Below are 15253 nucleotides of genomic sequence, written 5' to 3' on the forward strand. Positions count from 1 at the left end.
CCTGCTGAAAGAAGGATACGGCAACCTCTACTGAATGCTTCTAGGATGCTTTCCAGGCTTTCAACTTAGAGAGCATTTGATAATTGTTTCAGCTGATGTAAGCCAGTTGTGATTTGCAAAACAGGCAATAAGAAAAAAGGTCACCAGACCTTTGCGTAACTGTAGGTGTAAGTGCCCTGTGTACTCACTCTGTCTTGTTTGCATTTAGATTATTACGGAAAGAACCAAGCCCAGGATGCACGAGTTCCAGTCTGAGGTGTTTATGATCATAGGGGGCTGTACAAAAGATGAGAAGTTTGTAGCAGAAGTGACTTGCCTGGATCCTTTGAGGCGAAGCCGCCTGGAAGTAGCAAAATTGCCAATCACAGAGCAGGAGACGGAGAATGAGAATAAAAAATGGGTGGAGTTTGCATGCATTACGCTAAAAAACGAAGTCTACATATCGGGTAAGGAACAAGACATTGGGAGTGGAAGAGGGGAACAGGGAGTTCTCACAACTATTTCTAACTTTTATTGAGAACATGCTCAAGGCAGCTTTAGAAGAATTAAGCACTACAGGTGTTCCTAATGCTTTGGCTTTGAACAGGGACTCTGGAAGTGCCCGCTTGCTAACAGCAATATTAACTGTGAAAGCCAGATGAAACCCAATGGTCCAGACACACAGCGCGGGTCTGAACGTTCCATTTGCAGGCCCTCATCCCGAGAGCTTCAGGAGGCACATTTAACTTCCCACACAAACACAGTTGAGCTCCATGTAGGGGTTTGATCCTGGAGCTACGGAATTTTTACTTTGAAAATCAAGGTTAAACTGAAGCTTGCTGGTCAGTTTGACAGCTGGTTTTGGTGGCCTGTCAAAAACAAGTTTGATGATCTCATTCTGCTTTCCAAAGGAAAAATGATAGCAAGCTTACAATCACTGTCCTGTTACAGACCATGATACAGAGCAGGGCCTCTGTGGGTAGGATGCTTTGTCCTGCAAAATCATCCACCAAATTCTATGTTTACTTAAAACAGGACAGTAGAAAGGAGGAGACAGGGCTAAAGTGTGAATGCTTTGCTTAAGTATAAATAGTGGCCCATTGCCTTTTCTCAAATATCTTCCATTGCATACTTCCTTTTGGGAATCCATGTATTTTTATCACCTCATTCGAATCTAAAGATTATTAAATCTTTATCCTGGGATAAGAAGTAGATTATTCCTTCCCTAGTTAGAAATAAAGGAGGTCTTTCCTTTCAGCCCACCACAGGGAGTTTCTTTTCACCCTGGCGGCACAGCCTCTGTTAAAAGTCAGCTGTAGAGGGGAACCAAAGTCAAACATCCCAACTAGGGAACATCCTTCACGCCTTCACACCCTTGAGTTGAGTCTCTTTTCCATTTTCCTTGAGTCTCTTTTCCATTTGCCTTTAATCTCTTACCCCTTCCTCTTTTTCAAGCTCACAGGCCTTTCACTTCCTCTTATTCTTGACATCTTTTCCAGTGTCTCTTCTCTGCTTTTCTTTTATGCTCTATCCAGGCCACCTCCAGGCTAGGCTAACACCTCCCCTGCTATGGTGAGTCTAAGATGGCTTTCCTCTTGCTGCTGTACTCACAGGTCCTCTTTCTTCCTTCTCTGCTTAGTTTCATATCTTTGACTCCCTCCTTCCATTCCCTCTTAGCCTTTCTCCTATCTGCTTTTCACCCTTCCCACACAAATAAAGGGCTGAGTGGACCAAAGCCAGTAGTTTATTTCCGGCTAAACCAAATTATTAGTGACTCAACCCCGATTAAACACCTGCCTCCTCATGTGCATCCCTCTACCCTTGTTTTCCTTCTTTTTGCTCCTGTGACTTGGTTCTTTCCTAACTTGACCTCCCATAACGCGTGCTCATTTCCCTCAGTATCTGGGTACAGTTTGGCATCTTTCCTGCTCTTTTAGTATCAGAACAATAGGAAAGTTCTTTGCACAAGATTGTAACTACTTTTAGACCACCATTTCCCTGAACAGTTTAAATGCTTTGACTGGATGGACTGAAACACTAGGTTTGTAGTGTAACTAAAATTGACATGAATTATCACTCATCATTCTGTTACTTTTATTAATTTAGTTACAATTTTTCCTCAAATTAGAAAGAACTGTGGTCTAGAGGAAGAACAGAAACAAAATAAACCTCCAGTTCCCTCAAAAATCTCTCCCTGCCCCCTGATGTGCAGGAAATTCACCTGCCCAGTCTAGCTCAGGCTCCTACCAGAGTTTCAGCCTGTGCAGGAAAGAAGAAGTTCATGTAAAGGGGAAATTTAAAGGGAGGGTAAGGGGAACACCTGCAGTCTCTCAGCCCCTTTGTAACCATCAATGCCTCATTCAGGCACTTCAGCCATTCAGCTATTTGAGTGCAAATAAAATTCAACGCATACATGTGAAAAATACAGAGACAAAAGCATTACAAACGACTCTTTCTAGCATGCTAATTATCTCCTATTCAATCTGCTGTTTGGCCCAGAGATGAGCTCCATCACTTTGCAGTGATCTGGCTGCAGTACAGAATACCAATGAAGGCAGACACTTTCTCAATGGAATATGAATTCTCTTTTCAGTATATTCATCAGTGAAGCAAATGTTTAATCAGGTTGCAGATGACAGAATAAGCTACTCAGTCTGTACATGCGGTTTCAGGCTTAGGTAGTCATATTGCAGTTACACCACAATTATACACAATGAAAAGTGCTTGTTTAAAACACTGCTCTCTGCTTTAGCATGGGTAAAGATTCACTTGCAAACCAGTTCTGGAATAAGTTTGCAGAGTCCAATTCTGATCTTCAATCTATAAATATGAAGCAAATCCAAGTCAATAGGGACAGACATCAGAAGGAAAGGTACAAAAATGAGATTCCAGCCATGTGTTCCCAAGGCTGAATAGTAAAACTCCCACCATGTCATGTAGAATGACTGTTGACAGGAGTTCAGAGTCAGGTCTTTTGTCTTAGGATGTCAACTAGGCTAGCTGACTGTCTCTACCCTGCACAAACCGGCGGTTCCCCAGTGCAGGCCTGGTGTAGGCAGCAACCTGCACTATCTTATTTAAATCACATTGGTTTATTTGTCACTTCCCAGCATCCTGCAAAGCTCTTTTGGTGCACAAAAATCACCTGCATATCACCATGCTGCGTGTGGTTGGTCATTCACCCAGTATTAAAGTGAAAGTGGTTGTGGTCTGGTAAAGTGGGCAACAGTGATTTATCTTTATTGAACATTTGGCTGTAGAAATTGTTCAGAGTTTCCTTCACTATTAAGTACACTAAATGAAGAAATTTTCTTCTTGTATAACAGGGCCAGACCATTGGTGTAGGTAATTAAGAAGTTAATTATAAGGACCAATGATTTATTTTCTATTGTGAGAGAACATTTTAAGATTTAAACATATTGGAGATTTTGAGTAAATTCAAGCTATGCTATCAAATTTACATGTGTCATGTACACTGCAGGTGGCAAAGAAACAAAGCATGATGTCTGGAAATACAACGCCTCCATCAACAAATGGATACAAATTGAATATCTAAATATTGGGCGATGGAGGCATAAAATGGCTGTGTTGGGTGGCAAAGTATACGTCATTGGCGGGTTCGATGGCATCCAGAGAATCAACAGTATGGAAGCATATGATCCCTTTCATAACTGCTGGTCAGAGGTAAGGTACCGCATCACGTAACCTCTTACTCTTTTGGAACATTTTAATCAATGTTATGGCTTTGAATCACAAAAGTGAACAAGACAGGATCTAGTACAATTCTTTTAAGTACTTCTGGTGTGTAAAATCTCTAAATATTTTTTCTATGGAAATGTGTCTCCTTCAGAAAGTAAAAATCACATGATTGCCTGCCAGTCATTGCCTGTGAGACAGCTAATGCCTGACTTCCCTTTTCTTAGTTGGCTGTTAAAGCTGGTAGCCCATAAATCAGTAGGAACATAGTACACCTGAACCAGAGCACAGGCTGAAAACTACTGCTCCGATACAGAATATATATGTGATGTGTGTATCAACCTGTGCATTATACAGTCTTAAGAAAAAGCTGAAACATGCTTCTCCCTTATCACTAGAAATGCCATCTCTGAACCCTACTGATCATCTTAAAATGGATGTCTGACTTAACCCATGGGCTTCCACCCCGTAAGTATCAGTCAGGCTACTTGAAATCAGAATAGTTACTAATGATTTTTTACGGTCACACAGGCTGCTCCCCTCATGGTCAACGTCAGCTCCTTTGCAGCAGCAAGCTACAAGAAGAAACTATACGTGATCGGGGGAGGACCCAATGGGAAGCTGGCGACGGACAAGACTCAGTGCTATGACCCTACCACCAACACGTGGAGCCTGAAAGCTGCCATGCCGGTAGAAGCCAAATGCATCAATGCTGCAAGTTTCCGTGATCACATTTATGTTGTGGGTAGGTGAAACATTAATGTTCCTTCTTGTCTAGACACAGCAGGACTTGTTTCTGTGTGTTAGTTTTACCGCCAGACTCTATGGAGTATAATCAACTGAGCAGATGGCTCTTCCCATTGTGCTTAGTGAGGGATGGGACTCCAGCACATTCACAGACAGCAGGGAAGAGTCGCCAAGGCAAACTCCCTGTCAGTGTGGTAGGTATCTTGGAAAGCTGGAGCCAGCCCAGAGACAACTTAAAGCCATCCAAAGGTGTGTTCATAGTGGCAAGAGCACGACCTCATAGCTACATCATGTCCCCTCTCCTCTCCAGGGGCATTACACAGCTCTCCGCACACAGGCTTCATGTAGGGATATGAGTACAAGGAGCAGGTTGTGAGAGCAGAGCCACTGCTACCCAAAGATACAGACCTCTTCCCTAGATCACGTCTGGGGTTAATTCAGTCAATTGCCAGAACTGGAAGCAAAGATGGAAGAACAAGAGCTTAATAGTAGTGAGCTGAACTGTGGAGGGAGGAGGGACCCTGCACACATCTCCAGATGGTGCTGGAAAACCAAAAGAAGGAAGGAGGAACATTTGTTTCCAAAACAGGAAGACTGCCTTCCCCCCAGCCCTGGTATAAAAAGTTTCTCACTTGCAGCATAATCCATATAGTGCTGAGGACTGGCATAGAGCCAGGGTATCACCAAACAGTAAGTGGTGCTCTGAAGGGAGATCTATAATGTGCCTGTGTGTGCACACATATATATGGGTGCATCTTGTGTGTATGTAAACATCTCGTGCTTCTCCTCAGCACAGGGATTGACATCACCCTCTCTGGACAAGAGGAGAGACAGAAAGAGAAGGCATGACTTACAGGCTAGCCGATACAACTCTCCATAAAATTTGACATGATACTCCAGTTACATTCATTTAGCATCTTTTACCAGTAAACCTGCTGTTTCCCTATCTGAAAAACAAATCTAGTTCAATCTGGATAGAAATTAGCCCCACCTGAGGTTTAAAAGGAAAAAGAGCATTTGGTTACGGCATCCAAAACAATGAAATTACCCCGACCGATGAATTACCAACTGCCAGATGAGTCAGTGTAACTAACATGTGTGTTTTCAGTCTGCTCCAATTGAGAAATAAAACTTAAGTCACCTCACAGTGACTTGATCATCCCTGAAGTACTCGATTAGTATTGTCAAAACTAATCTTTTATTATAACTGTAATAGATAAATGCTCACTTTGCCAATAGGTAGAATTCCAGACATTGTTGCAACTCATCAATAAGAACCATGGCTTCAAGCCTTCCCCAGCCCTCTTCTATACAGTTGAAGACAGAGCCAGTCCCTGCAAATTTCAAAATAAGAACCATTCAACTGTTGGTATTCTCAGGAGGGAATATATTTCCATAGCCCTCTTGTGTAGAGGTATTGACCATTTTCCAAAAGAAAAGGACCCTGCAAAATTGTAAAAGGTGCACAGAAAGTTTCAAGAATCACTGCAGATTTGGGAAACATGGAGAAATTGAAGGTCACTCTCAGTTTAGCTTACCCATAAGAAGATTATGAGTTCAGTCTGACAAACCCTCAGACAAGGAATGGGCTTTTGAAAACAGCCAGCTCCAGGCAGAAGAGAGTTTAATGGGCAGATGGACACTGAAGTTAGCGGAGTCGGTGAGGAAATCATGTACCCATTTCTAATAGTGACAGCTCAACACACCTAGTCCTTCATGATCTGAGCTCTTCTAAACAAGGTCGTATTTTTTCTGAAGTTGTGTCCTTAGCTGAGGCAGCAGGTATGAGAAAGGTCTGTTGCTGGGTGCACCGTGGTCACACTGCATGACCACAGCAGTTTGTTCTGGCCTTAAATTCCACAGCCTTATGAACAATAAATGGTCTTCTGCGGATCTGGCTTTCAAAACAATAAAGTATCCTGTGACCTTGTTTTTTCTTAGCTTTGGAGCATAAATCATTCTTACGAATGTCAGGAATGGAGCCTTGGTGAAGTGGGTGGTTTAGTTAGAATCTCTTACAGGAATGGCTGGTGCAAACTGATATCCATTTCCTCTCCAGGTGGGGCAATGAAAGCACTCTACTCCTACAGCCCTGAGGAAGACACATGGTGCCTGGTGACTCAGTTCACCCATGAGAGAGCCAGTTGTGGGATTTCTCCTTGCAACAACAAGCTGTTTATCACTGGCGGCCGAGATGAAAAGAACGAAGTCATTGCAACAGTGCTGTGCTGGGACCCTGAAACTCAGAAGCTGACAGAAGAGTGTGTCCTGCCTCGAGGGGTGTCTCATCACGGGAGTGTTACCCTCAGGAAGTCTTACACGCATATCCGCAGGATTGTCCCTGGGGCAGTTTCTGTCTGACCGTGTGAAAAGTGCAAAGAAGCCCAATACCTCTGTGACCCTGTGGCACAGACTGCGGTGAGGATGTTTTTTAGCTGCAGGTAGCAATGGCTAGAAATACTGCCACGAGGGTCCTCTGGGGAGTATCTGTATATATGCTCAGCCCTTGCATTTCCTCTGTACAGTATATCCTTAAATTATCTTCATTCCTTCCCTCCACAGAAAAACAAAGGGACCAGCTGTAGTTTACTCCTGCCAACAGAATACCTCCAATCAGGCAAAGAAATGTGATGTGTGGGTGGGATATTTACTTCCCAGTTATATCTGCCCTGAAACATGCTTGAACTGGCTCAGCCTGGTCCTGAAGTTTGTTCAACTATTTATTGTGTTAAGTTGGATTTGCAGCACCTACTAGTGAAAAAGAGAAGATGCTTTTTCAAATGAAAGATTTGTAACTTCGGTGAAACATAACGTTGTTTCCTCCAAAGCTGTGCTTTTTTCTAGTGGTTGGCACATTAGATTAAGTTAAAACTGTTTTGATTGTTTGTTTGTTTGTTTGTTTTCTTGAAGACACTTTGGTAGTTTTTCAGTTCTGCGTGACCAAAAAAACCTGTCTCAGTTTGCAAACCTTGCTGTCATTCCCAAGAAAGAGACTGCATAGGCTGCAAATAGAAATGAACGCTAATCTTGTTCCACTGAACATCCATTGTAGCTGTTTTCCAATAAAGCAGAACAAAACCTCGTTTCCCTTTTGTTCTATTCTGGGATGGTTCACTGCTCTGCCTGAAGGGCTTTTTCCTCTCCCGGTTGCTGTGCAGAGCCTGCTCGCACCCCCGCCGCCGTCCCCGCTGGGTGGCAGTGCTGTCCCAGGATTTTTCTCACGGGTTTTGATTTCCTGGAATGCAAACGGCCGGAACAGGCTGCCGGAGAGAAAAACAGTTCCAGGTACTGTTCCCAGCCTGATTCCTGGGATCATCACATGCTGTACCAGAAGGGGCAAATGTTCAACAGGCCAGGAGGGCCCGAGCCTCAAGTCCCAGCATCTGGGTCAGTTGTGGAGAAAGAAAAACAAACATTGAAGAGGTCACGCCCGGGACGCTCTGGGACACTCTTGGCCAAAGGCTGGGAACGTATTCCTGTCCCTCCTCCCCTGCCTAGATGCTGGAAAGAGCCAACTCACCATTAAATCAAGACAGAAAACACTGCACAAATCTGTCCAAGCAGAGAGCAGTGATCCTTCCAGCCTCCCTCCCTCTCTGCAATGTCTCCTTTTGCCTTATACAGTATTCAAAATAATATTTCTCTCATGTTGGTCTGAGAAAAGCACATGGGTTCCTGAATTTCAGCACACTAATGCCAGAGTGCTCAGCGGTCTGGCAGGGCCCCGGCTGTACCGGTGAGCCTGCCGCACGCGTGCGTGCTGAGCCGGGCACGTGCAGCCATGGGGTAGGTGTGTGCCCTCAACACGCCTCCTCTGTGTCCTTTCCTCAGAAAGACTGTGAGAAATCCTGTCTCTCTGCAATTTCCCTAGGCCTTGAAACTCAGTTCTGTAATTCCAACCAATCCCCACATTTTCTTACTCTAATCTTCCCACAGTCCTTCCATTTTCAACTATTTTTTTAATTGGTCCTTTTGAATGTTCCTGTTGTTCTGCAGGGTGCTGCTCTTCTCACATTCCCCTGCTGGCCCCGATTATCCCATCTTGCTCTGCTTCTCAGAGGGCATGAAGAAGTGCCCTCTAAAAAGGGTATTTAATTTCAAAAGGTTTTAATGAAGAACAGTTACCAGCTTCGACTTGGCTAGCAGAGCTGGCTGGTCTTCAGGGGCAGAGAAGGTGGGTGAATGGGGGTGGTCTCGCCTTCCCTTGAGGAGCTGCAATTATGTATCTTTACCTGTTGCCAAAACTAATGATAGTGGCTGCGGAAGCCGACCAGTTCTTCCTCCTGGGAATCATCCCAAAACCCAGTAGCCCTCAGGAGCTGGTTGCTGATTTTCTCCCTGTGATGTCAGTAGCAAAACTTACTGGTTTGTTGGGGTTTTTTTTTGCTTGGGAAAAAATGATCCACTGAGTTGGAAAAATGTTGTCCAAAAAAACTTCTAAATACAAATTCTTAACTCCATGTAGCAGAGGCAGAAAACAGCCTCTTGTCCCTCCTGAGGCGGTTCCCCAGCCACACCTGCAGACCTTGGGCAAGTACGAGCCAGGCCATCCCTCACTGACAAACATGAGACAGCAGAACCACAGCTTAGCTCCTTTCCCTCTCCTAACTCATGAGTGTCTCTCAACAATTCTGATGTTTTAATAGCAGTTCATGAAGAGTTGTTTTTATTCGCCTCCCTGCTCTTTGGACCTTTCAGGTTCATGTTGCAATCTGAAGGACTAGAAGCATACTGAAAACCAAAAACGTTCAGCATCAGTAGTTTTATGAAGATGCCAAAAGTCATGAGGCTTGTGAAAAAACGTCAAGAACTAGCAATGCTGTGGCCTCAGTTACCAGCAGCGAGGTGGGGGTGGAGACAGGAGACAACAGAAATCAAGTTTCAAGGAAACTTGTAATTTCCTTTTCCTATCACGGGCTCTCTCTTGTCTGTCATACATAACCACCTCCCACAGGGAATAGCCACAGTTTCTGTCCAAAGGACATAAAACATCTTGGTGTATAAAAACGGCAGCTAGCAAAGCAAAGAGCGGACGACTCTCCGCGGGAGCTGCGTGACCTGCCTCAGGGACAGCCAGTGCTGTTCCCCAGTGCTGGGACACACCCCTGGGGTTCTCGTGGATGCCTTGAGTGCAACCAGGCAAATGCCAGTTTCCTTCTGACCTGTTACTATATTAAACTTCCCTTAGAAAACGGCACAGACAACTGATGGAGCAGTAGACAATCTAATACTAATTACTAACACTGCAGGAGGTTAATTAGTTTTACTGAATAATTACTCAAACCGTTGCAAATGAACTAAACCGCAAACCCAAAGCTGTGTGCTTGTTTACCCGCCTGGAGATTCTCCGTATCTCGTGACACTGAAACTGATCTTATTTGAGGCACAGACCTAACGGCAGATTTAATTATTTTTCCAGAGCTGCATGGCACAGACCCAGCCCCTGGAATGCAGGTCTGACTCCCTTCAGTCTGCGGGTTACAGACAGCAGTCAACTGCACTGTAAATCCAACTGAGAGAGGGAGGAGAGCAGTGGTAAGCAAAGTGACAATGTCGGCACAAGAAAAGAGGGGAAAAACTGACCAGGAATATATTTAGGCTATAAATGAGAATACCTTTAGTGATTCATGCTATTGCAATTCATTAAAGGATTACTGTCCCCAGCTGCCAAATCACATGTTAAAGTCAACTGCTCTCCATTTCACTTTAAACTAAAATGCTGGGCAGGCACAGTGACATCCAAGAAGTTCACTTATGTGACCTGGGAAAGGTCGATAGCTGGGCTCTAGTAAATAGTCTCAGTTTGAATTTCAGAGTTTATGTAGAGACATCCTTACAAGGTTGCTAATCACTACAGCCATGAGGTTCTAGCAAATAAAGAAGCCTTACAATCTTTAAGACAAAACTCAAGACATTTATGAAAATAATTATAGGAACCTAGTGCTTGTGACACTGCCCTGGTGACCCTTTTGGTCCTATTCAGATAGACTGGGGAAATCCCAAAAGGCAAATTATTCAGGTGTGTGGTGTGTTTCTTCTGCACATGTTGTAACATACTGCTTTTGTACCAAACAGCACAGTAATATTCCACGGGAAGAAGTTGTCTACAAGCAGTCACTTAAGAAAAGCCTACCTATCTAATGTTAAACCACCAGCTCGCAAAGCAGATGACCTTCTCAGAATTCCACTCAACTAATTTCAGTTCTACTGAAATATTTTCTAGGCAAACACCCGTTTTAGGGAACATTTTCAAGAGCATGAATAAGATTATTCTATTAATCTTTCTTAGAAGGTCATTTCCACAAAGCAGTGTTTTGCTTGCCTGCTCTTTATGATATCAATGTAGACAGATTTCATATGTACATAAACTTGCCACAATCACCGGTTGACCTCCTTCGTCTTTCAGTTTCCTTCTTAATGTTAGCAAACTTCTAGTTGTCTCTAAATATATCCAGGGGATGTATATGTGAGAAAGAGTTGCAGAATTGGCAATATAATCCTCCAGTCTGTCCTGGAGATGAACTTTGTAATTGGCAGAGGTTAGCAGGAAGATCAAGTACTATTAACCTGCAGCTACTCAAAGTTTATATAGAACTACCTTACTTTATACTATTTACACAGTTACCTTTACTACTTAGAATGAAAATTTACAATACAGGTAAGCTTCAGGTAATAAAGCTTGAAAGAACCTCACACAGACAAACCAACCTTTAAGTTATCAGCACCTTTGTTAATGGGCATGGGCATAAAGATTCGGCCCGGGATATGACCAGCCTGGGGAGTTACGGGTACCTCTTCCATTCTCGATCATACCGCATGCTAATGGGATTTAGGAGGAAGCACCCAGTCTAGTATACAGATATCTCCCCATCCTTCCTAGTGTTATGGAAGAGCCCTGTTACAGGCTGAATATAAAGTCTTTATACAAACACACCTGGTGTGTCTGATGTCTATGGTATGTTCATCTTAGAGAACAATAAAAAGCAGCCAGTAAAAAGCAACTTCTAGGTCTGAATTTTTTTTATTGAAGAGGACTGAGAAGAAATGTTTTTTGTTTTTTTTTTTTTTTCTGGAAAACAAAGCAACTACTCAGGAATTTAATGCTCTTTTGGGTCAGAATCAGGGAAGCACAGAACCATGGTAAAGCAAATACACAATATTACAATTTATTAACTTGCAACAACTTTACCTTAGAGATGGTCTTACACAAGAAGTGCCCCTTATCAGCAAAGCCCCTAAGATGTCCCTGCTCATTCCCACCTCTGAACTGGAATTTGTTACCCCTCTCAGTTGTGCTGACACAGCTGTTTGCAGAACATCCTATAAAACAGATTGCTAGGATAATCTCGGTTAAAAAGAAAACACCACCACTTGTCTCTGGAGGATATTTTTAACCTGCAACCCCAGAAGCAGTTGTATCAGCAAACTGGAGAGAGCAGACACTGCAATGTGAGGAGAGTAACAAGCAGCCTGGGAATGAGGACAGAAAGATCAGCGGCACCCTCTCAAACAGGCTTCACTGCCAAAAAACATCTCACTCAACCAGACATCGCTCTCCTCCTGGCTCACACTTTGTGCAATTCTTCAGATGAGTGTGAAATACCCAAAAGTCACGTTCGGCACTCTTTGTGTATTGCTTTAAGCAAACAGAAGGTGGAGAGAATCTGCACACAAGGAAAACATTGTGCAGAGTGAAATCAAGGGCCATTTTGTAATGCCTTTTTTAAAAAGTCCAATGTATTTTTGTAGAAAAAGTAACAAATTCGAAAAAATTTTGTCTTCAGAAAAACAAAAGCTCTTTACTCAAGTCCAAGGAACAGCACTGCTATTTAAATTTCCACACTAATGTTTATGCCTAATGAAATTTTGGTTTCTTTAAAAATCAGAAATATGTTTCACTCATCTTCTACAGGTAAGTGGCTGATCTGGAAAACATACATAAAAGCCTCTTACAAGATAGCATCTTTCTTTCCCCCAAGTACATGAACAGGCTCTGCAGCCTCTCCTCCTGACCTTCCTTGGGGTTTAGTGGCACATACCGAACACCAGTTCTGACACGGGGCAGCTGTAACTTGAGGTCAGGCTTCTAGATAATATTTTTGTGAGCCAGAACTGGGAGATGCCTCGGCAGGGATGTGTCTGAACCAGGCCATGGGTACACCTGTGCCCAGCCCCACACCTGCCCTGCTGCTGGGCTCTGTCTTGGCCTGGTCACATCAGCATGGACCCAGCAGGGACCCAGGGCTCTGGGCTGACCCAGGCTCTCCATGGCCACCCGCTTGGCTTGCCTGGCACGTCAAGACTGCACCCCGCAGGGAGGCACTGCCACCTGCTGCTCCCGGCTTGTTTTCCTCGGAGCAGCATCTCTGTTACTCCCCAACAGCATCATGTGCTGGGCTGCCCAACAGACACTGATCAAAGGTGACTTCCCATCAGACTGAGATTTTATAAAAATTCAGTGTTTTGCAGATTGTCAGACAGAATCCATAAGGCATCTAATACACTAGCACACTGCACAAGATGAAGCAATGCTTTTCACTCAGTACAGCAGTTTCCAGAGGCACTTCTCAGTGTATGTTTTAAAGAATAGGACATTGGCTACAAACCTTACAAGAATACACTGTGAGTGAAAGAAAGAGCCGTTCTGTTCATAGCATGTTTGGTTAAGGATCCTCCCTGCTGTAGGCAATGCTGTCAAGAGACCTGTAGTTACCCCCTTTGTTATGCACCATGTATTTTTAAATTTCTATTTTCCAGAAAGGCACCTGCTATAGGTGGGTGAAAATTATCTTGATTCAATATCTCCTCTAAAAGACACTGCTCTCCCATATCAGAACAAAAATTAGAACTTCATCCAGGGAGAATGTGCTGTAGTCTCAGCTGTGATGTGATGAAAGATTTGTAGCCTTCTGGCATCAAGGAGGCAGAGTGATCAACCCATGTCTTCTCTGACAGGGGTTAATTACTTTTTCTTCAGATCACTTCTTCAAAAGCTGAGTGATTTCCACCAGGCTTTCATGCCAACAAGGTAAGGACAACTCCTCTGCCAGAGCTGTGCTCTGCATTGGCTCAGGATAGTGCTGGAGCAGGTGACAAAAGGCGAAGATGTGTCCTTACAATGGATTTGAGAGACGCTGAGATCTCTCTGTATCGAAGCCCATAGAGAAGAGGGAAAAAAACTCTAGGCAGAGTCATCAGGACATTGCAGACTGTCAAGGAGACCCAGATTCCTGTCTGCAGTCTGATGACAATATTAACACACAAGAATGATTCTACAAAAAGGGCTAGAAGTGGAAAGAAGTAAAAAAATAACACGGTGTTGTGCATTAAAAATGTTACACTGGCTCTGGAGCAGATGCTCTCCCATATACCTGATTGTTTGGTTTTAAAATACAGAATAGCATAGCAACAAAATATTAGAGACAGGCAGAGAAAGATAACTGTGGCAGAAAGCCAGAAACAGAGTTTCACAGCATCAGTCCCATTCAGAGTTAATATTAATATTACTGGAACCGAGCACATTTCCAGGACAGAGGGCACAAAGCTGTGAGTGCTCCATAGCACAAAGAAGAAAATCCCAGGGAAAACCACAGAACACATCCATAGTAATACAATAATTTTTTTAGTTCTTGAAGGAGGCAAAATAGCAACGTAGTGCAAAGGAAACAAAATAGCTATGTATATGTCCAGGACTATTGCAGCAGCAGTGAACAATCCTCCACAGTAAGCCACCGTCAGCAAAAATAATAGGAGGACACAAGCTTCCTTTGGGAGATACACATGTGCTGCACTGAGAGCAGCTGACAGGGTGTAGAACAGCAGGTAGATCAGATCAGAAAGCAGAGCATTTCCCAGCAGCATGTACCTTGTTTCCCGACGGATGCTAAACCTAGAGAAGATCACAAACAAGATGGTAGGAATGATGAGAACATCTGCCACAAGGCAGACAACTGGAAGGATTAAAAACATCTTCATGTTTGTGCCTGATGGGCTGAGAGCCCACTCGTCCAGCAAATAGTACAAAGCAGCATCATCCGAATTTGAGGAACTGTTGAACTCTATCTCCTTGTGGCGGGATGCATTTGCATTTGCTCTCCTTACTAAAGTACAGCCAGAGAAGTCCATTTCCTTCCGATTTTGGGACGACCGTCTGACTTGGAGAAAGCAAGATCTTCTGCACTGAGTCCTTAGAAAGGCAAATGAAGCAAAGGATGCAAAAAGCCCATGGAAGCAAAGTGATTTCTGTAGCCAGTTCTACCAGCTCTTCTCAAGGACAGAAAGGCGAAACTTGTAAGTGAATTCTTTGGTGTCAAAAGATGGTTTTGCCTAAAGTGAAGATCTTCTTTCCTTTCTGCAAAATTTAATGTTTAGAAAAGAGAAATAATCTTTGTGTGCATTTAGAAAAGTCTAAATCCTTCAGCCAGCTCTTTGATCAGAAATGAACGGGTTGATCATTCTCAGTAATTTGAGTTTATTCCCATTGCATTATCACTCCAATGAGGCAGATTAAATACTAGCTTGATTAAACAAATATGCAATGATACAGAACAACATTCCACGTGTACTGATGTAGGAGAGTCATAAACGTGATTGGGTGATGTTATGTACCAATTTATATGCAACAACACAATCGATTTGAAGTGATCAATAAAAATCCTGTTGTAAAATTGTATCACAATGGCTCTAGTGAATTAAATTATCTTATTTATAGATGAGAAACATTTTTGCTTCAATGAATCAAATAATGTTATTTATAGATGATGAGTCTTCCCCTGCCTTTTTTAATGCATGATATAAAAATACTGAATTCTCATCTATTGCAGACTTACAG

General features: G+C 43.2%; 2 protein-coding genes across 2 annotated transcripts in view; one reads left to right on the top strand and one right to left on the bottom strand.

Annotated features, from left to right (window-relative positions):
- Positions 1-7045, top strand: part of KLHL6 (kelch-like family member 6) — a 20719-nt gene extending 13674 nt beyond the window's left edge. Inside the window, exons 4-7 of the mRNA XM_010082711.1 lie at positions 209-446; positions 3461-3663; positions 4207-4420; positions 6482-7045. Coding sequence (XP_010081013.1) covers positions 209-446; positions 3461-3663; positions 4207-4420; positions 6482-6783 — 957 coding nt within the window. The 3' untranslated portion in view covers positions 6784-7045. The remainder of the gene's footprint in view (positions 1-208; positions 447-3460; positions 3664-4206; positions 4421-6481) is intronic.
- A 6446-nt stretch (positions 7046-13491) lies between these two features.
- On the bottom strand, positions 13492-14547 carry GPR148 (G protein-coupled receptor 148). Its single transcript, XM_010082712.1, has one exon. The coding sequence runs from the start codon at positions 14545-14547 to the stop codon at positions 13492-13494; it is 1056 nt and encodes a 351-aa protein (XP_010081014.1).
- Between the last annotated feature and the right edge of the window lie 706 nt (positions 14548-15253).

The sequence above is a fragment of the Pterocles gutturalis genome, unplaced genomic scaffold (assembly GCF_000699245.1).
Source record: "Pterocles gutturalis isolate BGI_N339 unplaced genomic scaffold, ASM69924v1 scaffold51029, whole genome shotgun sequence".
NCBI classification, from domain to species: domain Eukaryota; kingdom Metazoa; phylum Chordata; class Aves; order Pterocliformes; family Pteroclidae; genus Pterocles; species Pterocles gutturalis.

Excerpts from the sequence above, each read along its gene's own strand:
- GPR148 (XM_010082712.1), bottom strand. The coding sequence starts at position 14,547 with ATGGACTTCTCTGGCTGTACTTTAGTAAGGAGAGCAAATGCAAATGCA.